At 43.9% G+C, this 27767-nt stretch overlaps 1 protein-coding gene and 1 long non-coding RNA gene across 4 annotated transcripts in view; one reads left to right on the top strand and one right to left on the bottom strand.

The window, feature by feature from the left end:
* The first annotated feature begins 19 nt into the window (after positions 1-19).
* Positions 20-16779, top strand: LOC119816200. Its single transcript, XR_005285699.1, has 3 exons — positions 20-77; positions 2523-2603; positions 16750-16779. It is a non-coding gene; the product is annotated as an uncharacterized LOC119816200 (long non-coding RNA).
* Cage1 (cancer antigen 1) overlaps positions 15877-27767 on the bottom strand; it is a 33642-nt gene continuing 21751 nt past the window's right edge. For 2 of the 3 annotated variants that reach the window (XM_038332568.1, XM_038332570.1), the window contains exons 5-7: positions 22768-22872; positions 21533-21603; positions 15877-16642 (exon numbers count right to left, since the gene is read on the bottom strand). In XM_038332568.1, coding sequence (XP_038188496.1) covers positions 16570-16642; positions 21533-21603; positions 22768-22872 — 249 coding nt within the window. In that variant the 3' untranslated portion in view covers positions 15877-16569. The remainder of the gene's footprint in view (positions 16643-21532; positions 21604-22767; positions 22873-27767) is intronic. The other variant, XM_038332569.1, reaches the window with a different exon arrangement.

Genomic DNA, 27767 nt, shown 5'->3' on the forward strand with positions numbered 1-27767 from the left:
TCCCGCGAGAGCCTTGCGGGCCTACCTCTTCCAGATACGTTTCCCCTGCAGCGGTTGCTTTGAGGGACAGACCCTCGGTGAGTAGCGGTGACGTGAGGGACGTAAACTTCCGGCATGTGCGGCTTTTGACAGAAAGGAAGGGCTGTGGGTAGCGACAAAAAAAAAGAAAGAAAGAAAGAAAGAAAGAAAGAAAGAAAGAAAGAAAGAAAGAAAGAAAGAAAGAAAGAAAGACGCCCCACGCTGTTTTCCCAGCATGTGGGAGATTGAGGCAGGAGGATTGTGGGGAGTTAGAGAGCAGCCTGGGCTATGTTGTGAATTCTAGGCAAGTCTGGGCGGGCTGCAGAGTAAACACCTTGTCACAAAACAAAGCAGATAGAAAGAGGAACACAGGCTGGAGAATCTACCCCATCGTCTGCAATAAACAATGAGAGTTCTGGAATTGTATTCTTTTACACTTTACTCTGGGTGAGCGCGCGCACGTGGGATGTGTGTGTGTGTGTGTGTGTGTGTGTGTGTAATTGCCGGTGCACAGATGTGGAGGCCAGACAGAGGACTCTGGGTGAGTTTGCGCCCGTGGTGTGTGTGTGTGTGTGTGTGTGTGTGTGTGTGTGTGTGTGTGTAATTGCCCATGCACAGATGTGGAGGCCAGTCAGAGGACATCTGGGAATTGATTCTCTCCTTCCACCTTTAGGTGGGTTTTGGACTTGAACTCTGGCTTGCATCACAATCACCAAGCTCGGTCCTGGGATTTTTTTTTTTCTCTTAATGTAATGGATCCAGACTTAGAAATCTCCTAGCATTTCTGCTGTTTCCACTCCACAAGATCTCACTTGGTGTATTTCTGGCAACTTCAGCTGGCAAGTGTGAAAGAAACTCAGGAGACCCTCCAGACACAATCCTTTATCAGGGCCCTAGTTATTTTTCAGAGGCTATCAAGAGACACCATGATCAGTCAGTGTATAAAAGAAAGCATTTAGTTTGTAGGCTTGTTTCCAATTTCAGAGGGTGTGTTCTCACGTCAGGGAGAATGAGGCAGGCGTGTTGCTAGTGCAGTACCTGAGAGCTTACAGTGTTGTGCCAAAAAAGACCAGGGAGAGAGTTAGCACCAATGGCATAGGCTTTTTGAAAGCTCAAAGCCCAACGACATATCTCCTCCAACAAGGCCACACCTGTTCCTTAGCAAACAGTTCCACCAACTGGAACAACACATTCAAACACATGAACCTATGGGGGCTCTTCTCATTCAAACCACCACAGAGGCTAAGTGGCCACCAGGATGTTTGGAGCCTCTGAGCCACATAGGGAATAAAGGCCCCTAGGAATTGGTGAATGGAGTGGAGGTCACAGCTTACGTCTGAACTTAACCCCAGTGAGTTCAGGTCGGCTGAAATGCGTGCTGAGAAGAGGTGAGAGAGATTGTCTGCAAACTCTAGGAACTTTAAAGGACCAGAAGTGCTCACCACCTGGAGTCAGACCTGAGAAGGGGAGAGTCAGAGAGAAAGATCCTCCATGCATAACTTCACCTCAGTTACAGTCCCTGAAAGAGAAGGTTAAATAGAAGGGCACAACAATGAACAAACAAAAAACAAAACCTGGTCGTCTGAATAAGAATGGCCTCCACAGGCTCATACAGTTAAATACTTAGTCATCTAAGAATGGCCTTATTGGAGGAGGATTAGGGGGTGTGGCCTTGCATGGCAGGCCCAGTCTCTCTCCCTGCTGCCTAGGGATCAGGATGTAGAACTCTCAGCTACTTCCCCAGCACCATTCTGCCTTTGTACAACCATGGTCCCTCCCATGATAATAGACTAAGCCCCTGAAACTGTAAGCCTTGGTCATGGAATCTCATCACAGCAATAGAACATTACTGAGACAACCTTCTCAACATCGGAAAATCAGGGCGGACCTGAACAGTTAACTCAGGACACAAAAGGGTTCCTTTAAATTTGTTTTTGTTGTTGGTTTTTGAGACAGTGTCTCTTTCTGCAGTCTTCAAAACAGGTCTTGAAGTGGAGGTGCAGGATTGTTCTATCCAGTGGAGAACTCAGTGTAGTCGACTCTGCCCATCAAGGCAGTTCCAGCCACCCTGTGGCTCTGCACAGAAGTATCAGCGAAGTGGGATGGTGCTCCTGGGGAGCAGCTGTGGCCACTGTCGCATGGTACTCTGCAGTAGCTGCTGCAGCAGTGGCAACACTGGTGACTTCATGGAGCCCTTTTGGGTAATTAGCTGTGAAAGGTGTGGCAGAAACCAGTGATGTGTGTGCTCAGAAGTGGCTGGTATGTAATGAACCAGGGAATATAAAAACATGAAACTGGGAGGGGGAAGAGACCAGCACATTCAGCCATTTAGTTATATAGAAAGCAGAAGCCAGTGTCGGAGGGAGCCTTGAGCCAAGTCAGCTTTCCCTCAGTGCCCACCAGGAAAGTTCCCCTAAAATTGGCCATGGTATTTATTAAAGTCCCATCTACTAATTTAAGCCTTCTATAATATCCCCTTCTCATGCCCCCCTATCTTCTTTCAGCCTCTGGCCTACTTTTTGGAAGGCTTTGTTTTCAAGGAAGATGGGACATCCAGGATAATCACATTGGGACAGTTCAGACAGGTGATTCTCTGCTTTGGTCTTTTGATTCCTTTATAATATGTGGGAGCAGAAAGTCATTTCCCTTGGTACTTGAGCTTGCCTCAGCACTGTTCAAATTGCACGAGCCCTGGGTTTGCTCTCTGCATTCTCTAGGTGACTGCATGGCCTTCAGAATGTCACTCATCTGTTACTCCCTCCAAGTACCCTGACCTGCCTTAAAATTACAGACAGCCCTTGGACTGGAGAGATATCTCAGTGGCTAAGAGCACTGTTCTTCCAGATGACCCAAGTTTGATTCCTAGCAGCCATGACCTTCCTGCTTCTCAATCTCAGATCCCCCCATTTACTTCATAGCATCTGTAATCTTCTTATACAGTCCATAGCTCTTGGGTCTCCTACCACAGTGTTAGAAAACAGTCTGAGATGGGACCTTCTTGTGTAGCCCAGGTTGGCCTTAAGCTTTGAACCCTCCTGCCTCAACTTCCCAGCTGCTTGTACTACAGGTGTGTACCGCCATACCCAGCTCATAAATACTTGTTGAACCAATGAGATATGGTTCTGTTATAGTTAACATCTTTCCTCTTTAAATTTGTAATCCGCTTGGAGGTCTTATAAAATGTCATTCAAAACAGTCGTGTTTGTTTGTGACCATATACTTAAGTGTTCTTTCATGTATCAAGGAGCAAAAGAATTAAATATTCTATTGTATTCTCTCAGAGGGAACAAAAATCTATGGGAAAAGGGAACAGGAAACAAGACTGTCCTGGCCAGTGTCTCAATTAACAGGAGAGCCTCCATTCCTTCTACAGCCCACACTGTAAAAAGATCATGAGCAATCCAGCCTCCGGATTGACCACAAACCCCACCACTTAACCTGCTTCTGTCCCCTCAGGCTTTGCCCTCCTTTCTCTTACAGTAAAATGTTTATAGGCCAGTCAGAAGCTGGTCACCATTTGTGGTTTGGATCCTGTCACCTGTGTAAAGTTGTGATTCTAGAGTCTCCCTCTCTACACCACAGTGACTGCTTCTCAGTGCGTCACTCCCATCAACCCACACCGCCCACTAATGCCACCTCTCAAAACTAAGAGCTCAGAGGCCGCTCCTTTCAGTCCTGTGTCCGTAACAGTGACAATATGGACTGTCATTTTGCAGTTTTCTTCTCAGTATAGTTCGATTGTCTTGGATTTTAAATTCTTCACTAAAACTTGATAAATCCCATGACACTCATGTAAAGCCCTGCACCCCACCCCAGCACTCATGTTTCTAGACTCTGACTCCCATTTCACCACTGTGGCCCCTTCCCTACAGGACAACTACATAACAATTCTGAGCCTCTGAGAATGGCTTCACTACCTCCGAGTGTCAGTCCTACCTGCTTTGACTCTATTTGAAAGCTGGCAGGACACTCCCTTCAGCAGATGGGAAGGAGGCCCTGGTGAGAGGCTGTGGGAAGAGTGGTCAGGTGCTGTTTGGGAGGCAAGGGCTAAGTACAAGAAATTCTGGAGAGAACTGGGCCAATGGAGTAGAGATAAAAGAATGGGAATGGGGGAAAGGCAGACATAGCCTGGGCACACTACGGTGAGCTGCAGGTAAGACAGGAGAGGTGAGGGGAAGTGGGCAGAGGGTATAACCTGTAGAGAGCTGTGCTGTTGTAATGAAGCGCCAACCTAGGGAAAGGGCAGAAGGACATGTTATGTCCATGACACTTCAGCAGTGATAAAATACCCTGACAAAAGCACCTAGGGGAGAAAATTCTAGATTACAGTCCATCATTTGGGGGAATCCAGAGACAGCTGTTCATATTGTACCCACGGGCAAAAAACAGCAAACATGCTCCCTTGTTTTCATTAAGTCTGGGACCCAGTCCACAAAATGGTTCCATCCAGTTCAGAGTGGGTCCTCCCCTCTTACTTAACTGATTTAATTAGCAAACTATCTCACAAGCAAGCTCACAGGTTAACTAATCTAGACATTTATCATTGAGCCTTCCAAGTGATCCCAAATCCTGCCTAGTTGACATCAGGGACTCCTAATTTATATAATTGATGTGCCTCCATCTACATACAATTGAAGAGGCTGACGGCTGGCCAGTCTTAAAAAAACAGGGTATGTATGCATGTATGTATGTATGTATGTATGTATAGGGTTTTGTTTTGCTTTTGCTTTTGTTTTTTTTTTTTGAGACAGATACCACTGCCGTGAGGACCAGCCTCCAGCAGCAGCCCTGGGCTCAGTGGGGATCCACAGAGTCAGTGAACTAGGACAGACAGACACACAGGGACTTCCCTGAGGGCCAAGGCTTAGTTCTTCATTTTGTTATTCTGTCTGCTTGTTCTACTCTCTTCTTCTGATGTTTCCCTCCTGTCTATCTTCTAACTTCCTTTCTACATCTTTCCCGGTGTTTTTCTTATCTCATTCTTGATGATTTCCTTCTAACTGACTTAATTTGTTTCCCTTATAGCTTATATACCCCAGCAAAATCTTTCAAGCAATACAAAAATTATAATGTGGTTACATTCTATTTTTCAAGTAAATGATTATAATGAATACAGGTAACAAACATGTTTTCCATTTCCCTTACATGATTAAAACAAAGTCATCCCAAGAACTCACATATACATTCACATCTAAGTAATATGCTATAGGTTAATAGAATGTAAGCAGCAGGTTCTTTTTCTCAGTCCGTTCTTTTACTGCCAGGCTGTATATTGCGGTTACCAGGAAAGAGGTGAACATACTTCATCAAGGGTAGTGGGGATCTCCTCATGCCCATTCACACCATGCCAAATACCAGAGAAAAATGGCAGCAGAAAACATGCAAAACACAGCAGCAGCAAGAAACATTCTGGGGCCGAGGCTCCCATGGCCTTGCCTATCCGAGATTCACCCATCAGGGTTTTGTTTCCTGGTGGGCTGATCCCCTCAAGTTAGTTGTCACCTGCTGCTCCTGTTACATGGCAGAGGACATGGTCTCCTGTGTAGCTCTGACTCTCCTTATCTCTGTAGACCAGACTGGCCTCAAACTCAGAGATCCACCTGCCTCTGCCTCCCGAGTGCTGGGATGAAAAGCATGCACCACTACACCTGGCTTTAAAAAAAAAAGACAGTATATTATACCCTTCTTTGTATCCTAACATGCCATGAATGTTTTATCTTTATTTTTATTTATTCATGTGTGTGTGTGTGTACAGAAGGGAGTGTTGGGTTCCCAGTAGCTATAATTAAATGTGGTTATGATTCTGGGAACTAGACTCATGCCCACTGGAAGCAGCATGTGTGCTCTTAAATGCTGAGATACCTTTCCAGTGCCACCCCTCCCCCTTTCTTTTCAGGGCTGATTAGTTTTGTTTTGAGACAGGGTCTCCTGTAGCTCACACTGTCCTCAAACTGACCTTGGAGCAGAAGATCACCTTCAATTTCGGTCCTCTTGCCACTACATATTGTGAGAAATTCATAGATGCTTGAGAAGACTTATTTATTAAGGAATGAAATATGGAACACACGCTCACAAATAACAGTGGGAAGCAATGCCATTGACCTCTTTATCCACCAGAGAAGGATGGGGAAAGCTCCAGACCAGGTCACCCAACAGTGCATCAGGAAGTCTTCCATGTCCAAGTGAGAGAGAGAGAGAGAGAGAGTGTGTGTGTGTGTGTGTGTGTGTGTGAGAGAGAGAGAGAGAGAGAGAGAGAGAGAGAGAGAGAGAGAGAGAGAGAAAGAGAGAGAGAGAGAGACCCCCCCACACACCTCAGTTCTTATCTGGTCACATATCAGAGAAAATCATGCCCATCAAGTCACCCCCAAATGCCATTGGCTAAAAGGATCAAGCTCCCACAACATCTTCCTCCTGAATTCTGGGATTACAGGTTGGTGCACAGTTTCTGTAGCACTGGGACCTTTAGGGGTAATTAAGTCATATGGGCATAACAGTCACATATGTCGGTAGTGACATTACAGGAGGGCAGGGAAGCTAGCTAGGCTCTTTTCCCTTTCTGTCTCTTGTGTCAGGCAAGAACACAGCAATCGACCTCTCTAGAGGGCACAGTGATCAAGTGTCACCCTGTAAGCAATGTCTCACCAGCCACCAAATTCATCAGTGACTGCATCTTGAACCTCCAGAACTATGAGGAGTAAATGTATGTTCTTCACAAATTACATAGCCTCGGGCATTCTGTTGTAGTAGCTGAGCCAAGCTAAAACAGACACCCCAGCCCAGTGCTGGCCTGAGCCAATTCTCAATACCAGAACCTCGGAAAGCAAAAGCCAGGCTCATGTGACAGGCCTGAGACACCCTAACAACCACTGTGCAGTATAACCACCTCACACCCATTTCCCTCAAAGTGGCTCACAGCCATTTATACATAGTGTCTTAGTCGTTGTTCTATTGCTACAGACACCAGGGAAGAGACCAAGGCAATTCTAAAGCACTTAATTGGGGGCTTGCTTTTAATTTAGGGCTTGTTTCAGGGGCTTGGTCTATTATCATCATGGCAGGGAGCACAGAAGCAAGCAGGGGGTGGAGAAGTAGCCAAGAGCTACATTCTAATCTACAAGCTGCTGGGTAAGGCATGGAAGGGCCTTGCAGGGGTTTTTGAAACCTCAGAGCTCACCACAGCTGTCACACTTCCTCTAACAAGGTCACACCTACTCTAGCAAGGCCACACCTCACAATCCTAATTCTTTTTTTTTCTTTTTTTATTGATATTTATTGAGCTCTACATTTTTTCTCTTCTCCCCTCCCCCTTTTAACCCTCCCCCAAGGTCCCATGCTCCCATTTTACTCAGGAGATCTTGTCTTTTTCTACTTTCTAATTCCCATGTAGATCACATCTATGTAAGTCTCTCTTAGTGTCCACATTGTTGTCTAAGGTCTCTGGGATTGTGGTTTGTAGGCTGGCTTTCTTTGCTTTATGTTTAAAAACCACCTATGAGTGAGTACATGTGATAATTGTCTTTCTGTGTGTAGGTTACCTCACTCAAAACAATGTTTTCTAGCTCTATCCATTTTCCTGCAAAATTCAAGCTGTCATTTTTTTCTGCTGTGTAGTACTCCACTGTGTAAATGTACCACATTTTCCTTAATCATTCTTTGATCAAGGGGCAGTTAGGTTGTTTCCAGGTTCTGGCTTTGATAAACAAAGCTGCTATGAGTATAGTTGAGCACATGTCCTTGTGGCACAATTGAGCATCCTTAGGATATATACCCAAAACTGGTATTACTAGGTCTTGAGGAAGGTTGTTTCCTAATTTTCTGAGAAATCACCACTCTGACATCCAAAGCGGTTGTACCAGCTTGCATTCTCACCAGCAATGCAGAAGTGTTCCCTTTTCCCCACAACCTCTCCAACATAAGTTGTCATCAGTGTTTTTGATCTTGGCCATTCTTACAGGTGTAAGATGGAATCTCAGAGTTGTTTTGATTTTCATTTCTCTGATGACTAAGGATGTTGAACATTTCCTTAAGTGTCTTTCAGCCATTTTAGATTCCTCTGTTGAGAGTTCTCTGTTTAGGTCTGTACTTCATTTTTTTAATTGGATTATTCTTTTGCTGATCAATTTCTTGAGTTCTTTGTATATTTTGGAGATCAGACCTCTGTTTGATGTGGGGTTAGTGAAGATCTTTACCCATTCCATAGGCTGTTGTTTTGGTTGTTGACCACATCCTTTGCTTTGCAGAAGCTTTTCAGTTTCAGGAGGTCCCATTCATTAATTGTTTCTCTCGGTGTCTGTGCTGCTGGGGTTCTATTTAGGAAGTGGTTCCCTGTGCCAATGCATTCAAGTGTACTTCCTACTTTCTCTTCTATAAGGTTCAGTGTGGCTGGCTTTATGTTGAGGTCTTTGATCCATTTGGACTTGAGTTTTGTGCATGGTGATAGATATGGGTCTATTTTCATTCTTCTACATGTTGATATCTAGTTATGCCAGCACCACTTGTTAAATATGCTTTCTTTTTTCCACTTGATATTTTTTGCTTCTTTATCAAATATCAGGTGTTCGAAGATGTGTGGATTGATATCCAGGTCTTCTATTCGGTTTAATTGGTCCTTATGTCTGTTCTTATGCCAGTACCAGGCTGTTTTCAGTACTGTAGCTCTGTAGTAGAGTTTGAAGTCAGGGATTGTGATGCCTCCAGAAGTTCTTTTATTGTACAGGATTGTTTTGGCTATCCTGGGTTTTTTGCTTTTCCATAAGAAGTTGAGTGCTGTTCTTTCGAGGTCTTTGAAGAATTTTGCTGGGATTTTGATGGGCATTGTGTTGAATCTGTCATAACCCTAATTCTATCAAAGCGTTCCACTCCCTGGTGACTAAGTATTCAAATATATGAGCCTATGGGGACCATTCTTCAAACCATATAGCACTCATGCTTTGGAGGAAGGAAGCCCCAAACTTTCTGAGAATTGATGACTGCAGGCCTGTGTGACGTATCCAGGATGCAGAGTGCCAACATGGTCCTTTTAGAATGAGAAGGTATATGTGACCAGATGATCTACACCTGGCCTCTGAAAGCGCACACAGATGAACAGACATGCTTACTTGCTTATTGAAAGAGCCGTCATACCAGTTCCCAGCAGGCAGGGTAAATGAAAGCGAGTATGCTTTTCGAGGCTGCTGTCACTATGCCCAGCCAGCTAAGATAATAAACTAAGAACACATCTGGCAGGGCTGGGAGGCACAGCCTTGTAATTGCAGGTACTCAGAAGACTGAGGCAGGAGGATCACAAGTCCGAGGACTGCCTGGACAGCTATAGAGAGATTCTGTCTCAGACAGTTATTCAGTGGTAGAACTCTCACATGGCACACATGAGACCCTAGGTTCAATCCCCATCACAAAGCAAGTGAGTAAATAAATAACATATCTGAGGGCCGTGTATATAGCTCAATGATATCGCACATGCTTAGCTTAGCAAAGGAGTAGTGGTCACCATTAAATCTGAATGTTATTCTTTCCTTACTACTTCCAAGTCTCTCCATCATTCTGTTTGCTGCTCCCTTTGGGGGTCTAAATCCAAATCTAACTTGCCAGTCAGCAGGCCCTCATAAATGCCAGGCAATCATGTCATATGATCTAATGCTAAAACATCAAGTAGTAGCCTTGGTACCTCCAAGTGATCTCAAGACTTGAACCCAAGTCTTAGTATTCATGCTCTTTCTTGCCATTTCTATTGGCTCTTGTTCTACAGTTTAACAAAGACTATACTAATGCCATTAAAGTTTGATAAACTATGTGTGGTGCATGCCTATAGTCCTAGCACATGAGTCTGAGGCAGGGAGTTAGGAATTCAAGGACAACTTGAACTACATAGTGAGACTTGAAAAACAAAAAACTTGAAAAAAAAGCTTTCAGATATTTAAACTAAACCTTGAAAGATGTCTGTTTTGAGTACGAGGAACTAACTGGGTGAAGGAAGAATGTTTGCTAGAAAAGAAATGGCATTTTAGGAAAAGAAGATCGCGTGGACAAAAGTATATCCATCCCTTGGAGCCAGAGCATTGAAGGTGGTGGATACTGGCTTCTGGAGTAAGGGTCTAAAAATCTTCCACAAAACAGAATTCAGTAACTAGACAAACATATGTGTCTTCTATGGAATATTATCTAGTCTTTAGGGTGAGTTGTGAAGACTGGTAGACAATATGGGAAGATATTTACTAGAAACCCCCTGAGTTTAGGTCACCCAAGGGCTTTGTGGCTGGAACAGTCTCTCAGCAGGCCAGTGGGGAGTCAGGAGGGAAGCATGCAGGAAGAAGTTTTTAAGGTAGGGTAAGAACTCAGTACCTCTAATTTCCAAGTGTGAGACGGTGAAAGTGGCGGAATAAGGCATCAAGGAGACATAAAGGGTCCAAATCAGGCCCAAGAGACTAGGCCAAGGGAGCGCACAGTAAGCGCACAGGAATGGGTATCTGAGGGACTCCTGAGGTGCAGCCAAGCTTGGTGCCTTGAAGGTAGAAGCAGGGGCCACAGCCAATCTTTGCCTTACCCCTGAGCCTCCAGTCTCTGACTTTTGTTTAGTTCACTGCCTGGATTTCCTGTCTTCTAGCCCATCCCTAGGCTATACTATGGAAGCTGGTCACTCTTCTCTAAGGCCTTGTCTGTCGGGTATCCCTTGCTCTTCCTTCAGCTTCAAACTTAGCACGTGCCTTCTCAGAATATGCTGTACTGTTGCTTCAAACTTCCCCTCAAGTTCTGCATGCCTCGGAAAACCCACTGTCCCTCTTACCTGTCTTGTTTTGAGGCAGGATTTCACTGCGTGCCAGACTAGCTTCAAACTCACTATGTAGCCCAGGCTAGCCTCGAACTCATGGCAGTCTGTTGTGGGCTATTTGAACACTGCGTGGAGATGTGCTGCTGTGACTGGCATAATAAGAAGCCGAATGGCCAATAGCTAGGCAGGGGGTATAGTCGGGACTTCCAGGCAGAGAGAGAGCTCAGGGAGGAAGAACGGCAGAATCACCAGCCAGATATGGAGGAAGTAGGACAGGCAGTGAAGAAGTGAGGTGACAAGCCTTGTGGGAGAATGCAGATTAAAAATTGCTGGTTAATGTAAATTATAAGAACTAGTTAGGAGCAAGTCTAAGTTAAGGCCAAGCTTTTATAATTAATAAGAAGGTCCATGCTGTTCTTTGTGGGCTGGAGGTTCTGAGAGGAAAGTACTACTCCTACAGTCCTCCTATCTCAGCCATCAGAGTACGGGACTTACAGGCATGTGCCACCACACCTGCCCTTAACCCTCTCCTTACAGTGATCACCATCCACACAGAGCTCTCAGCACCTGTAACCCTTCTCTCCAGGTCTGCTGCTAACTAGTTACCACACCCTTTCACTTTACCACGAGATCACTGGCAGCTTCTTATCCTCCTTTGTCTTACTTAGGGTGTCTATCGTGAAGGGACACTGTGACCACAGCAACTCTTAATTAAGTTGGCAGCTTACAGGTTCAGTCCATTATCATCATGACAGGGAGCATGGCAGCGTGCAGGTAGATGTGGTGCTGGAGGAGTAGCCCAGAGTCCTACATCTTGCAGGCAATAGAAAGTTTACTGAGACACTGGGCGGTATCCTGAGCATAGGAAACATCAAAGTCCACCTACACAGTGGTACAAGTCCTCTAACAAGGCCATACTCACTCCAGCAAAGCCACATCTCCTAATAGTGTCACTCCCAATGAGATTATGGGGGTCAATTACATTCAAACCACCACATCCTTTATGTCCACGGTCACTGTTTTAGTTCTCTGGCACAGTTTGTCTTGCCTGAAAAAGTAGCTTTGCTGTCTCCCAGACTCTAACGTCACCTCCATCAGCCTCCCCTATGTATCATTACTAAGTGCTGGGGGGGGGGTCTTTCAAAAGAGCATGCTCCACTTCCCCACTCCAAGTCCCTCCAAGGGCTTTTGGGATCAAGGTTAAGCTTTTAGATTGGCCTTTTTCTTCATGATCATCCTTTTTTCTTACCACTGGAAGAGCTTGGGTTTCAAACCTGACTTGTTGGTCCAGGATGGTCAGCCATCTCAGATTTGCAATGTGTTGGACATGTATGATTTTCTTCTTCCAACCTGGGACTGCCCAGTCAGGGCTGACAATCCCATCAGGTGCCAGAATTTCTGTAAAGTCTCCCCAGAGTCTTCTCTATGCCAGGGCTACTTCCCACCAGCTCCTCCAATGTAGGACCAGGACTGTCACTCTGTACAGGGATCTCGAACAGTTCCTCATCTAACTTCCCATACACAAGCACCCTTGTGATCTTTGCCTGTTTCTCTTTGTACCCTCAGCATCTCTGCAACTTGCTATGTGAACCAGGCTGCCCTCCAACTCTGCCTCTGCTTCTGGTCTGGGATTAAAGGCGTGCACCATCATGCCTAGCTCCCTACCCCACCCCACCCCTTTTTAAAAAAAAGCAGAGCAAACAGATTTGAGAAGAAGTGAGAAAGAACTCCTGAGCGTGGTAGAGTCTCCAAGGGAGAAATGCCCATTTAATGTTTCTCAAAGCCACGTGCCAAGGGAGGTGTGTTTATTCTGAGATGCTCCGTAGGTAACAAGAGGCATGGAAATACCGTAAGTCAGTGTTTCTGCACAGAGCCCTGCTTTTGGACAGCCTGGGCTGGTCTTCTTTCACTTGTTTCATCCCATCAGTGTGAAGATTCCAGACTCAGCTGTCCTTGTAATAACCACCTTCCCCCAGCATGCTAGGTTTTACTAGAGTTCTTTGGATGTGACTTATAAGGAAGGTTACTTCTTACACTTGGGTGGCTTCACAGCTTTCACGCTCACCTTACTGAAAGGAGACATCGTTATGGTTGCAGCTCTTGTACCTGGACACAAGTTATGTTCAGTGTTTTTATATGATTTTAAAAATATTCTGATATTTATCATTTTTGCTTTTTTCTTCTTTAAAATGAATTAGTTGAATTGCTGAGCATGTCAATTCCATCTGACCCAGTGCTGTCTGGGCCTCCCTTCCCCTTGTACCTTACCTGTTCAGAGCCCTCCAAGGTTTTAAGCCTGTCATCCACCCAGCCCCCTTCCCCAAAGATAGTGGCTATTTGAACCCCTTCCAAGTGTTCCAAGGCTCGAGCAAACACCACATTTTCTGCTTCCAAGTTCATACAGGAACTGCCTGCCTTACAGAGTCCTCCAGCAGAGACAGAAGTGTGATGGTTTGACTTGTCAGCATGTCCTTCAGAACCAGTTGTACACGCCACACTTCTCACTCCTGCACCTAACGACTGACAGAAGTGTAGCACTGACCCTGTGAGATGGAATGTCCACCAGCACAGGGTGCTGGTCAACAGCTGGACCTTCAGCCTTGTTTGGGGACTTGACAAAGGGATGGAATGGGATGAAGGCAAACATGGAGTCAGGAAACCAAGCAGGATATAACGCCAATAGGTCACATGTTTGGTGCGCAAGCACCGGGACCTGATTCATATTCCCAGAACCCACATTTTAAAAAAAGCCGGGTATAGTGCTGCATGTGTGTAGTCTCACCACCGTGGAGATGGAGACTAATGGATTCCTGGGGCCAGCTGGCCACCGAGCCTGCCCTATTTGGTAAGTTCTATACCAATAAGAGACTGTGCGTCCTGAAACAACATGGATGACTCCTGCAGAGGGACACCCAAGTTTGTCCTTTATCTTACATAGCCAAACACACACACACACACACACACACACACACCCCAAATAAGTGAACATAACTTCAGGAATGAACATTTAATCATGTGTTACTGTCAGTTCACGTGGAAATAGAACAACATTCTTTACAGTGTCCATCAAGATGACCTACCAAGGTTATGGACTTTGGGTGATTTTCTAACCTTGGTCTGTAAAAAAGAAAGAAAATGATGTAAAAATGGGGGGAGAGAATTAAAATAATGAATATGGTTAAAAAATACACCATTGTTTTGGCATATTTCCTTCTCACTTTCAAGAAGCTGTTCTTTAGAATCAAACTATGAGACACTAAAATGATGAAACCTTTCAACACAAAGTGTGTGAACCATCCTCAGTGAGGACCATCCTCAGTGAGGACCATCCTCAGAGTGGACCATCATCAGTGAGGACCATCCTCAGTGAGGACCATTGTCAGTGTGGACTATCCTCAGAGTGGACCATCCTCAGAGTGGACCATCCTCAGAGTGGACCATCCTCAGAGTGGACCATCCTCAGTGAGGACCATCCTCAGTGAGGACCATCCTCAGAGTGGACCATCCTCAGAGTGGACCATCCTCAGAGTGGACCATCCTCAGTGAGGACCATCCTCAGAGTGGACCATCATCAGTGAGGACCATCCTCAGTGAGGACCATTGTCAGTGTGGACTATCCTCAGTGTGGACCATCCTCAGAGTGGACCATCCTCAATGAGGACCATCCTCGGTGAGGACCATCCTCGGTGAGGACTATCCTCAGAGTGGACCATCCTCGGTGAGGACCATCCTCAGTGAGGACCATCCTCAGAGTGGACCATCCTCAGTGAGGACCATCCTCAGTGAGGACCATCCTCAGTGAGGACCATCCTCAGTGAGGACCATCCTCAGTGTGGACCGTCCTCAGAGTGGACCATCCTCAGTGAGGACCATCCTCAGTGTGGACCATCCTCAGTGAGGACCATCCTCATTGTGGACTGTCCTCAGTGTGGACCATCTTCAGTGTGGACCATCCTCAGTATGGACCATCCTCAGAGTGGACCATCCTCAGAGTGGACCATCCTCAGTGAGGACCATCCTCGGTGAGGACCATCCTCGGTGAGGACCATCATCAGTGAGGACCATCCTCAGTGAGGACCATCCTCAGTGTGGACTATCCTCAGAGTGGACTGTCCTCAGTGTGGACCATCCTCAGAGTGGACCATCCTCAGAGTGGACCATCCTCAGTGAGGACCATCCTCGGTGAGGACCATCCTCGGTGAGGACCATCCTCAGTGTGGACTATCCTCAGTGTGGACTGTCCTCAGTGTGGACCATCTTCAGTATGGACCATCCTTGATGCATGTGAATAGAATACTGGGCCACAGTCTCATTATATTGAATAGAGTCCTTCAATTTTGCTTAGGTCAAAATTCAGTTTTAAAATGAAAACCTACAAAACCTCCTGGAAAGTGAAGAACTAGGAGCAAAAATCAGACACAGGGTGTGTGTGTCGGTGGGGGGGAGGGAAGGGGTGGAGATGGCTCAGTGACTGAGAGCACTTGCTGCTCTTGCAGAGGACAGAGTTTGGTTCCCAGCACTCATGTCAGGTGGCTCTCAACATCCTGTAACTCCAGATCCAGGGGGTGCAAAGCCTCTGCCTCTGTGGTCACCTGCAACCACATGTGCACACCCCCACACAGACATATACATACTTGAAATAAAAACATATTTTAAAAAGCTGGACATCGGGGACTGTTTTTTTTTTTTTTTTTTTTTCGGGGACTGTTTTTTAATCCCAAAGTTGCACTGCCAGTGACAGCTGGACAAATCAGCACTGGAATTTTGAGAAGATGCAGAGGAAGTCTCACTGCATTGAAGAGTGCACTGAGGTTAGAGGTCACTCAAGACTTCCGAGTTTGTCATGGCTGAAGCCTGCAGGGCTCTGGAGTTTTCACACAGATGGACATAGCAGCTGGGGAGAGCCTTGTCACCTCTTTCCCTTATTTCAAAGCCAATAAATCCATATAAATAAACTCCAAATTCAGTGTAAAAATAAGCTATGTGATCAGTGAAAAAAAAATGTCTCAACTGATAAATGTATAAAATGGTATGAAAATACTCTGAAATGCTTCTAGAAAAAAACTTCCCTAGTATATTTCTACAACTCAGATAAAATTCAGGCTGTTTTGGAAATCAAAACTGAACGGAATTAAACTAGTGTTTGCAAAGTGATCATGTAACTGATTTTTTTCCCTAAATTTCCGGTTTTAGTATATGTACTGCTGAAACTAGGACCCAACTCTGTACTGACAGTCAACCTGAAAGACTGTGTTTGTGTCCTGCAGCATTGGGTTACATGACTGACTACTGGGCTGCATAACTAAGACTCTTTCTAAAATTACAGACTTTAAGATTTCATGTTGCTGAAGGGAGTCAGTTTACAGATGTGGAAAAGGGGATAAGCACCTCAGTTCGTAACCCTTGCAGTATCTTGCTTATAGCTGCTATGAGGGCTGGCTGCGGCCTTCTAACTTGTAACTTGGTAGGTGGAACATGCCTGTAATCTCAAAACATGGGAGCACTTAGGGAAGGATTTTGTATTGTCATCTGTGCTGCATAGCAAAAAATTGTTCAAAAAACAGTCAACCCAGGCATAAGACCATCTCAAAATAATATAAACAAAACTTGTTTCTGACACGGTATCTTGCTAAACTTTGTAGGCCAGCCTCCAGAATAGCTCAGGATTTTAGATATGTGCCACTCTGTAAGGCCTACAAGAAAACTTGGATCAAACAATATTTTATACTAGAAAAATATGAAATAATTTTATCTTAAAGACATATTTTTAAAAAGGGAATGAAAACTTACCTTGGCCTTCTGGCTTTCTCTTTAGGCATTCTAATTAAATCTTCCAAATGTCTATTTCTCTCTTCCAAACTGAAGGAAGAAACAATTGCACTTTACACAAAAATGGACTTTTCAAGATGAATATTGTTTTAAAGATTTATTGATATACAGTACTCTGCCTGCATATATTCTTACAGGCCAGAAGAGGGCACCAGATCTCATCGCAAATGGTTGTGAGCCACCATGGTTGCTGGAAATTGAACTCAGTACCTTTGGAAAAGCAAGCAGTGATCTTAACTGCTGAGCCATTCTCTGGAGGCTGTCTTAGTTACTGTTCTACTGCTGTGAAAACACACCATGACTATGACAACGCTTATAAAGGTAAGCATTTAATTGGGGGCTTGCTTACAGTTTTAGAGGGTTGGTGCCTCATCATTATGGCAGGAAGCAGGCAGGCATGGCACTGGAGGAGTAGCTGAGAGCTTTATGTCCCGATCCACCAGCACCAGGCAGAGGGAAACAGACACTGGGCTTGGCATGGGCTTTTGAAACCTCCAAGCCCATCCCCAGTGACACACTTTCTTTAACAAGGCCACACCTCCTAATCCTTCCTAAACAGTTCCAATAATTAAGGACCAAGCATTCAATGAGGCTACGTGGCCATTCTCATTTAAATCACCACAGAGACTGTGAGTCAATACTGTAAGGATTATGAGCTAAGATTGCTACCTATAATACAATTACCCTGTTAAATATTTTATGATCAGATTTTCTCATAACTAACATTAAATCCAAAGCTAATCATACATAATCTGTCCATCTCACAATACAGGAATCTGGGTCTTTTCCTGGCAATTCAGAATATGTGGTCAGCCGGGCGGCGGTGGCGCACGCCTTTAATCCCAGCACTCGGGAGGCAGAGGCAGGCGGATCTCTGTGAGTTCGAGACCAGCCTGGTCTACAAGAGCTAGTTCCAGGACAGGCTCCAAAGCTACAGAGAGACCCTGTCTCGAAAAACCAAAAAAAAAAAAAAAAAGAATATGTGGTCAGTTTTTTCCTTTTTTAGTTTACAGGGCTAAAGATAAGACTAGATAATGGCAAATCCATAGCATGCCATTTAGGCATTGATTGTTTGCAATAAGGTCAGTGTAACATAGCTCTGGAGTATGTATGTGTATTAACAGAGTTCCTTATCTGGGGATGCTTTACCACAGGAAAATGTTTGCTAGTGTCATTGCATGGTCACAGCATTCTGTTGGCCTGTTAGAGAGTTTCCTGTTCTTATGCATTTAGAAAGAGACAGACAGACAGACAGACAGACACCTAAGCAAAAGAGACATTTAGAATCTCAAATATATTCTTTAGGACACATGGTCAAGACACTTAAAAAGTTCAAAACATTACAAAAAGCTACAGAGAAAAAAGTCAGATCATCTACAAAGGCAAACACAGCACATCAGCCCTCTCAAAGGAACCCCTAAACTCCAGTAAAGAATGGAATGGTATATTTCAAGTCCCAAACGCAAATAACTTCCAAATAAGATTGTTGTATCACACAAAATTATCTTTCATAATAGTAGAGAAATATGGATATTTCAAGACAAACTAACATAATTCAGGGCTACCAAGCCAGCATTGCAAAAGACACTTAAACGAATCCTAAGTATAGATGAGGAAGAGCAAGGAGTGCAGGAAAGATGAGCAAGGAAGAAGTAAGAAAGAATGCAAAGTACATAATACAATAAACCCACAAACCCCTATGAATAGGAGAGAGAGAGAAAAGAATAAAAGTAATAATCCAATTAACCAAAAAAAAAAACAAATCAAATTACAGGAATAAGCACAGGGCTCCCAATAATAACCCTAAGTATAAGTGGTTTTAACTGTCCAATTAACCAATTAAAAATACTAAGCTGGACAGTGGTGGTGTATGCCTTTAATCCCAGCACTCAGAAGACAGAGACAGGTGGATCTCTGTGAGTTCAAGTCCAGCTGGGTCTACAGAGCAAGTTCCAGGACAGCCAAGGTTGCACAGAGAGTTCCTGTCTTGAAAAAAAAACAAAACAAAACAACAACAACAAAAAGACACTAACTGGCTGGCTGGACTAAAAAAGCAAGACCAAATTTCTTTTGTCTTTAGGAAATGTATCTCAATGACAAAAACAGGCCCAGACTGAAAGTGAAAGACAGAAGTCAATTTGCCGGTGAACCAAAGTCAAAGCTAAGCTAGCAGAGCCCAGGGAACATCAAGGAAGAGATGGTGGGAAGCATGTATGGCTCCGGGGAGAAAAGTTCTCATCACACAAGCCTCAACCTCAGTTTGAGCCCAGAACCCATCGTGGAAGGACATACTTGACTCTCAAAAGTTGTCCTCTGACTTCCACACACACTTGCACAGGCAAGCCTGTGTGCATACATGAACACAAACTAAAGGATCTTGAGAAAACAAAAACTCGAAGAAAATGTTAAGGACATAAAGCAGATTAATTTCCCTGGTTAGGTCATCATGTAGATCATTTAGTACCATCTTCATTTTGTACCCTTAGAATGAGGACTGCCATTTAGTGCCTTCATTCAGGTTGTTACAATATTTTCTTTTTAAATGATCTGTTTTTATTTTACATACATTGTAGATTGCTGTTCTACCTGAATGTATGTCTTGTGAGGGTGTCAAATCCCCTGGAACTAGAATTACAAACAGTTGTGAGCTGCCATGTGGGTGCTGGGAATTGAACCCAGGTTCTCTGAAAGAACAGCCAGTGCTCTTAACCTCTGAATCATCTCTCCGGCCCTAGAACATTTACTATACCTGAATTTCTTCCTCTCCTAACATTAGTAATTCTTTTTTGGAAAGTAGCAAGAACAGAGAATGTTTACATTGTATCATAGAAACAATTTAAGAGATTTCTCTCTTCCTGCATTCTAACTCAGATCTGATATAAACCCTGACACCCCAAACAGATGTTCAAGCTGGATTTGGAATGGGGATGAGATGAATCTGTCTAGGCCCCTATCTGTTAGTCTGTCTTTAGCTTAGGCTTTCACAATCAACCATGCTAGGCCTTGGTTGCAGAGCTTGTGGGCTAGGCCCCTCCCTTCTTGGGAAAGTGTGAAAGGCCTGAGTACAGGGCACACTCTGTGTTATTTCCAGGAAGTTCTGTTTGGGATTGCAAAAATAACTGTTTGCTTGTCTTTGTTTTTTTTTTTTTTTTTTTTTTTTTTGGTTTTTCGAGACAGGGTTTCTCTGTAGCTTTGGATCCTGTCCTGGACCTAGCTCTTGTAGACCAGGCTGGCCTCGAACTCACAGAGATCCGCCTGCCTCTGCCTCCCGAGTGCTAGGATTAAAGGCGTGCGCCACCACCGCCCGGCTTTGTCTTTTTGTTTTTTTGAGACAAGATTTCTCCCTGTTGTTCTGGATGCAATGGAACTCCACCTGAAGATCAGGTTGGCCTTGAACTCAAAGACCCACCTGCCTCCCAGTGCTGGGACTAAAAACGCACCACCACTCTGAGCTGCAAAATGATTCTGGAAGTGTAAGGTGAGGCAGCCCCACCTGGAGAAGGCTGGGTCATGCTTCTGCCACTGGAAGACCCTTGCCCTGTGTATTGCAGTAGTGCCAAGATCAGCTCGTTGGAGCTGGCATGTCTACCCACAGCTGCCCCCATCACAGTGGTAAGGTTTCTCACGTGTGTGGGTTTGCAAGCATACCTGAGATGCCTAGGTAGCTTTTCTTTCTCTCTCCCCACTCTGGTTAGGGCTGCTCTGGCAGGCAGAACTAGGTATCATGGGCTCCTGGTAGTGGAGCTCCAGGGCAGGTGATGCCCTGGCAGGGGTAGTTGTGGTATGGCACCCTGGGGTAAGCAGCTGGGCAGGTGGCAGTCGCTGGTGCTCAGCAGTTTCTCTGCACCCTGTGGAAGTATGCCTGCTATGAAGCTGTGGCTGCAAGGGAAAGTCTGTGCACTGCTTCCTGTGGTTGAGCTGTGGTCCAGTTTCCAACTGGGCCCATAGGGGCCCACCAGTCATGCAAGAGGACACTGACCTGCTTAATTCTGGGGCACAGAGTGGTCTCTGTCAAAGCTGATGACCCACTGACTGCCATGTTTGCTGTCAGGGCTCTCGGCCATTGAGCACCAAGTTGCCCATCAGCCCCCCAGGAGCTGTGGTGTGGGGGCTGTCTATCCAGCAGGTGGGAGGGGTGGTTGGGATGGTGCTGACAGGCCCATGTCTGCTCCAAGGAACAAATGCAGACCCTGCAGGCATGGGGCACCGGCAGAGTGGGCATGGGGCACCGGCAGAGTGGAAAGCTCCATCTGGAAGAGGAGGACGGGGCTGAAGCTAGTGCAGAAACAGTTAGCACTGCCCCTTGAAGGGATAGCCAGTTGGAGACAATGAAGTCTTTGGACTCCTGGGTCTCCTTCAGGGTGGGCGGCCTGATTAGCACTGTAGCTCCCTCTCCAGGGCTGGGACAATAGTCACTTCTTTTGATAGACCTCTTCCTGTGACTGGTGGGGGTGGAGGTGTGGGGAGAACACAGGGCAACAGCGCCTGACTCTTGGCCTAACAGCAAGGTTATTCGAAGCCCGAGGTCAATGAAGATTTTAAAAACTAAGACACAAAACCCAAGACCAGAAGTCCCAAACTGCCAAAGATTCTTTTTCTTTGGATTAAATAAAAACTAGTAGTGCCTTTTTAAGAAGTTCCTTTGTATACCAAAATTCTCAAAAATGTTGTAAACTCTTGAAAACAGCAGCAAGACCAGAGGCCAGGCTGGGCTCCTGAACCAGTGATGTCCCCATGTGAAATGAGTAATAAAGCAGCTTATTCTGAACCAGGTCCTGAACATGGTTTTAGCTCATCCTAAACACACACCCTAGTTTTCCTATTTCTATGAGTTAGGGTAAAAGATCTTAGAAGCCAGAGGATGAAATATAACATCAATTAATATTCACAAAATTTAAAAGATTAGTTTTATTAACTTACTGTGCAATCTGAGAATGGGATATCTCAAGTCTTTGATCAGCACACTTGATAATTTCTTCATACGATGTTACCTTGAGAAAATAAGTATATATTTTTTAATAAATACAAACATTTGTGTTTAATTTGATTACTTTCTCCTTTTTTAAAATCTTTACAAGTTGAGCCGGGCAGTGTTGGCAGACGTCTTTAATTCCAGCACTCAGGAGGCAGAGGCAGGTGGATCTCTGTCAGTTGGAGGCCAGCCTGGTCTGCAGAGTGAGTTCTCCAACAGCCAAGGCTACACAGAGAAACCCTGGCTCAAAACAAACAAAACAACAACAACAAAAAAAAAACTTTTACAAGTTGAAGTTTAATTGTTTGATTACAATAAATGAAAAGCATACAAGAGACAACGTATCCTTTTCTATTTTGATCTCAGGAGATGAGCAACATGAATTAGGTCTGAAAATGTGAGTTCCAGAAACGTGACAGCTCCAACAAGCGTCTTCCACACAATGATGCCATGATACAAGGCCAACTAAGGATTACAGCCTATTTAGTTAAAATCAATGCAGTCCTTATTTGTGTGTGTGTGGAGGGGAGGGCTGAGGCAATAAAATGTGAGATTCCAAGGCCAGCCTAGGCTACAGGTGGGGACACTATCTCAAAAGATCAAAATAAAAACAAAAGGTAAACTAAAACACTAAATTGGAAAGATACTTAATTGCTTTGAGAGTAAAGTAGGGAAATTAAGATTTAAAGTGCCTGGAGCAAGGTTCTTGGCCACTTTCCAGCTATCCGGCTAATAAGGGGCATTTAATGTGCTTAGGAAGTAAAAGGGCTTGGCAAACCTCAGATCCTTTTAGCTCAGGAGTTCCATTAGCTCTGTGCTTGATTTTGTTTTTAGTTTTTCGAGACAGGGCTTGGTTTTTCTGTTGCTTTGGAACCTACCCTGGAACTAGCTCTTGTAGACCAGGTTGGCCTAGAACTCACAGAGATCCACCTGCCTCTGTCTCTCAAGCGCTGGGATTAAAGGCCTGCGCCACCACCGCCCAGCAGGAGTTCTGTTAGCTCTGACATGATGTTTGTGTTGAACTTTTTCGTTGCTTGGTTTGGTTTTTATACTGAGGACCAAACCCAGGGCACACGCGCTAGGCAGGTGCTCTGCCAATTGAGCCACATCCCCATCATTTATTGATCCTGGCGTCATTTTTTGATGGCTTTGCTTGCTTGTTTTCCTGTCAGAAAACATGTACCTTATTTATTAAGCTGCCTACATGTCTCCGGTACTTGTCATTCTCCTCGATGAGTCTGCTGTAGTGGTCTTCTTTGCTCTCTAGAAGGCCCCCCAACTTTGTGATCTATGGAGAAACGTCAGTGAAAATGTAACCTGGAAACCGCCGTGAAACAGGTGTGAAAAATGAAAACAGTCAGCTACATTTTAGTCCAGTATCTCTGAGACCGAGTTCCACTTAAGTGAGTCATGACATGGACGAACTGGATCTGGGGGTAGATTGCATACAAAACACACCAGCAGGAACTATGATGGACTTTCATTGATTCTGTTATTTCCTACATGAAATGGCTTTGTAAATAACCAAGCATCTGCTAGTAGCTACGGACATTAGCCACATCCTACTTTCCCACCATCCCTTGCACAGATGACACATGCAGGGACACGTGTGAGTCTGAGGCAGAGCAGTGGTGTGGGTGATGGTGTCTGAGACAGACCCTCCCTTGCAAATGATGCTCGTTTCTAAGTTCCAGCTTAGCGTACTTCATGGTCCAGCCTACTGTCCAGTTTTTGCAAGAATGTTATTGAAGGGGCTGGAGAGATGGCTCAGAGGTTAAGAGCACTGGCTGCTCTTCCAGAGGTCCTGAGTTCAATTCCCAGCAACCACATGGTGGCTCACAACCATCTGTACTGAGATCTGGCACCCTCTTCTGGCGTGCAGGCATACATCAAGGCAGAATAAATAAATAATAATAAATAAACATAATAAATAAATAAATCTTTAAAAAAAGAATGTTATTGAAAATTAATGACTATGTAGGTTGGCAAGATGGCTTATGGGGTAAAGACCCCTGCAGCCCCAGCTGGTGACTTGAATACTAACCTCAGGCAGTAAGGAAAAGGGAACAACTCCTGCAAGTTGTTCTCTGCCTCCATGTGTGCCATGGCACTTTGCATGCCAATATGGTTTTACACACACACACACACACACACACACACACACACACACACACCCCAAATGTAATAAAAGTTTTAAGTAAAAAATTAATTTTTTTTTCTGAAAGGGGCATTTAGGGTCATCAGGAAACCTTACTAACATTTTCTTCGGAAGTTTCTTTCTTTTTAATTTTTTCCTCAAGACAGTGTTTTTCTGTGTGACAGTCATAGCTGTCCTGGAACTAGCTCTTGTAGACCAGGCTGGTCTCGAACTCACAGAGATCCCCCTGTCTGAGTGCCGAGATTAAAGGCATGTGCTATCACCACCTGGCAAATTTTCAAAGCAATTACAGAATAAAAACTAGAGAAAACTTCCCATTAAGTAGCAGTACTGAGTGATTTCCAGCCTTCTCACACTTGAAATATATTTCTGTGTCTGCAGAGGACCCATGCTGAAGAAGCTGCAACACTCCATCCCTCTCTCTTCCTTCTCTCTCTATTCCAGGCATGTGAGAAGAACTAAGTGCCTAGAGTGTGTGATGTGTGAGCTCTGTTTCCAGGCTATTTTATTTTATATTTTTTTATTTGGAGGCAGGGTCTCCCTAAGTTGACCAAGCTGGCTTTAAATTCAATTTATATATAACCTAAATTAGACTCAAAGTTGAAACCCTCCTTCCCCAGTCTTCAGGGTTATAGGATTTTTAGGCATGTATCTCCACTTTTTTTCTCTTTCAAAGGTTAATGGCTATGCAGCAAATATTGTACATATTTCTGCTTCTAATTGGTTTAGAAATACAAGGATCGACACCTGCGCTATACCAGAGACCTTGTCAGTCTTTGTCATTATAGTGAGACCCATAGGGTTTTCTAGTATTATTCAAATTATATTTGTGGCACAATGTAATAATCTAACACATAATCTATAGTGATAAAATTAAGAGTTCAGATTTCCATCTTCATAGACTTTTTAAAAAAATCTTTTCCGGGTAGTGGTGGTGCATGCCTTTAATCCCTGCATTCTGGAGGCCAAGGCAAACAATTCTGAGTTCCAGGGTAGCCCGATCTACAGAGAGAGTTCCAGGACAGCCAGGGCTACACAGAGAACCCCTGTCTCGAAAAACAAAACAAGCAAGCAAACAAAAAACCTTTGATCATCATGTGACAGTAATACATATTTATGCAGCTGAATGGGTGGAACAGGAGGGTATTATAGTAAATGAAATAAGTCAGACCCAGGAAGATAAACACTGTAAGATCTCTTTGATAGAAATACGCTTTTAAACAGTTGAAGTGAATGTGTAGTGGTGATATCTAGAGGGAGGGAAGAATAGAGGAGAAGACAGAATGGTAGGGGGTTGGATAACAGGTATCAAAATACAGTAGTAATAAGATCCAGTGTTCGCAGCAACATGCAACATATTCTACAAATAGCCAGAAGGGAAGTGTCAAAAACTCCAAACACAAAGTTATGGTAAGAAGAAAGCTTTGATTATTGCACATTGTATATGTATATTAAAATATATTATAGAAAAAATATTATATTGTACCAACTCAGTGTTTTAAAAATTATTCTGTAACTGTCTAAACACCCAAATCATGTTTTTATTTCCTCATATATTTTTGCATTCTCTTTCTGTGCCACCTGATACAAACTAAGTTATTTTCAACTATAGTTATTTAATGCAGCTATTATAGCAGAATACACAAAAGTGTAAGTGTGCTTTATCCACAGTGAAAAGTAGCTCTATTTTGGAGAACTGTGCATGGTGTGTATCTATAAGCCTAGAACTCCAGAAGCTGAGGTGGGCTACCCCGAGATGAAGGCTGGCTTGAACTACACAGTAAGATCCCATCTCGAAAAAATAAGTGAGGGGCCAAAGAAATAGCTCAGCAGTTAGGAGTGCTTTTGGTGCTCTTTCAGAGGACTCAAGTTTGGTTCCCAACACCCATATCCGGGAGCTCGTAACCAACTAGAACTTCAGCTCCCGGTGATCTGAAACCCTCTTCTTGCCTCTGAGGGCAACTGTATGGATGTCATACACACATGTGTATACATACAAAATAAATAATAACCTTTCTTTTCAAATAAAACAAAAAGAGGGATATAGCTAGTGGTAGCATGCTTGTCTGCAGGGAGTAAGCCTTGGGTTTGATGCTTAGAATTAGGGAAAATAAAAGCATGTTGATCTTTTGGCTTCTGCATTTTGAAAGGCCTTTACTAGTATAAATACAAATCAAGTTGGACAATATTTAAATTTTTTATAATTATTTTTACAATTCATTTTTATTTTTATTTTATGTGTATGGATGTTTTGTCTGCAAACATCTATATGTTACTTGCATGCCTGGTACCTAGAGAGGCAAGAAGAAGGCACTGGATCTCTTGGAATTGGATTTATAGACAGTTGTGAGCTATCTTGTGAGGGAATTGAACCCGGGTCCTCTGGAATTACAGCTTAACCACTGAGCCATTTTTCCAATTTTAAAACATGAAAATACTTCTATACTTTTATTGGTAATGCTTCCACAATGCCAGTATGACTATTTTAATGAGCAATACTTTGAAGGTTGATAACTTTTTATTTTTATTTATTTATTTATTTTTTATATATTATGTATATAGCATTCTGCCTGTGGGTACCAGACTCATTATAGATGGTGAGCCACCATGTGGTTGCTGGGAATTGAACTCAGGACCTCTGGAAGAGCAGCCAGTACTCTTAAGCCCTGAGTCATCTCTCCAGCCCGGTTGATAACTTTTTAAAATGTGTTGGATGGCATTGGGTATAAAAGGGACCATAACATAACGTATTAGTCTGTCTTACCAAGAAATCAAGCTCCTCATTTAGATTGTGGTATTTATCCAGTTTGACTGCCAATAACACAGGTACATCTCTGGCATTCCTGGCTTCGTCCACATCAAAATTTGTGACCTGAGATTAAATATGTTTGCACACATTACAGTAGTTACACACTCCTATCATTTCACAGTGTCACTGAGAATCAAAGATGGGGGCTGGAGAAATGATTGGCAGTTAAGAGAATTTGCTGATCTTGCAGAAGTCCCAGGTTCACTTCCCAGCATCACAGGGTGGCCTCACAAACATCTGTAATTCCAGTCCCATGGGAGCTAATGCCCTCTTCTGGCCTCCTCAGGCACTGCATACATGTGGTACATAGGCATACATGTGGTGCATACACATGCATGAAAAACACACAATTTTTTTTTAAGACTCAAAGATTGAGGGTTGAGCGACATGTGACTGGATTCTTAGAAGTACATAATTTGCTAGGTGATGGTGGTGCTCGCCTTTAATCCTAGCACTCAGGAGGCAGAGGCAGGTGGATCTGTGTGAGTTCAAGGCCAGCCTGGTCTACAGAGTGAGTTACAGGGCAGTCAAGGCTATTTAAGAGTTAGAAGGACTTCAGCAAACTTGGCAAGAGAGCATCAATACCTCAGTGTATTAGCATGTTGAGGACAGAGCATAACGTGTTAAACTCACCTCAAGAGTGTGATGTTGAAGTGCTTTTTCATTAGCAATTAACTCTTTAAGAGTTGCAATTCTGTTTTTATGTTTCAATAACTAGAAAAAAGCATTTTATATTTTAGAGGAAAAGAAATAAAATTACCTGCTAGAACATTTACCATAAAGTCATGCAACCACACAAAGTCCAGTCTTTAATATTGAAATGATTTAGTGATTTCACCACTTCCCTGATGAAGAGTTTCTACAGCAAGCCCAAGACTGCTATGCTTAGCAAGCCCAGCTAGCAAGTCACCTAGAGTCCTGATTTGCATGAGGTTTCTATTGCCCTTGCTAAGGATGCCTCACTAGGCCAAACTCTGTTGTTCACAGCATGTTATATAGACTGAACACTTGCTTTTCCAAAAATTTAAATTTAACTGTACTTATCAATGTGTGCATGTTGGGGCAGTGCATATTGGACATGGCACATGTGTGGCAGTCAGAAGTCAATATTCAGGAGTTGGTTCTCACCTCCACCATGAACTCCAGGCATTAAACATGACTCAGCATCCAGCTATACCCCTAGCTCTGATATCTTATACAAAAAGGCTACCAGGTA

This window comes from Arvicola amphibius, chromosome 6, assembly GCF_903992535.2.
Source record: "Arvicola amphibius chromosome 6, mArvAmp1.2, whole genome shotgun sequence".
NCBI classification, from domain to species: Eukaryota; Metazoa; Chordata; class Mammalia; order Rodentia; family Cricetidae; genus Arvicola; species Arvicola amphibius.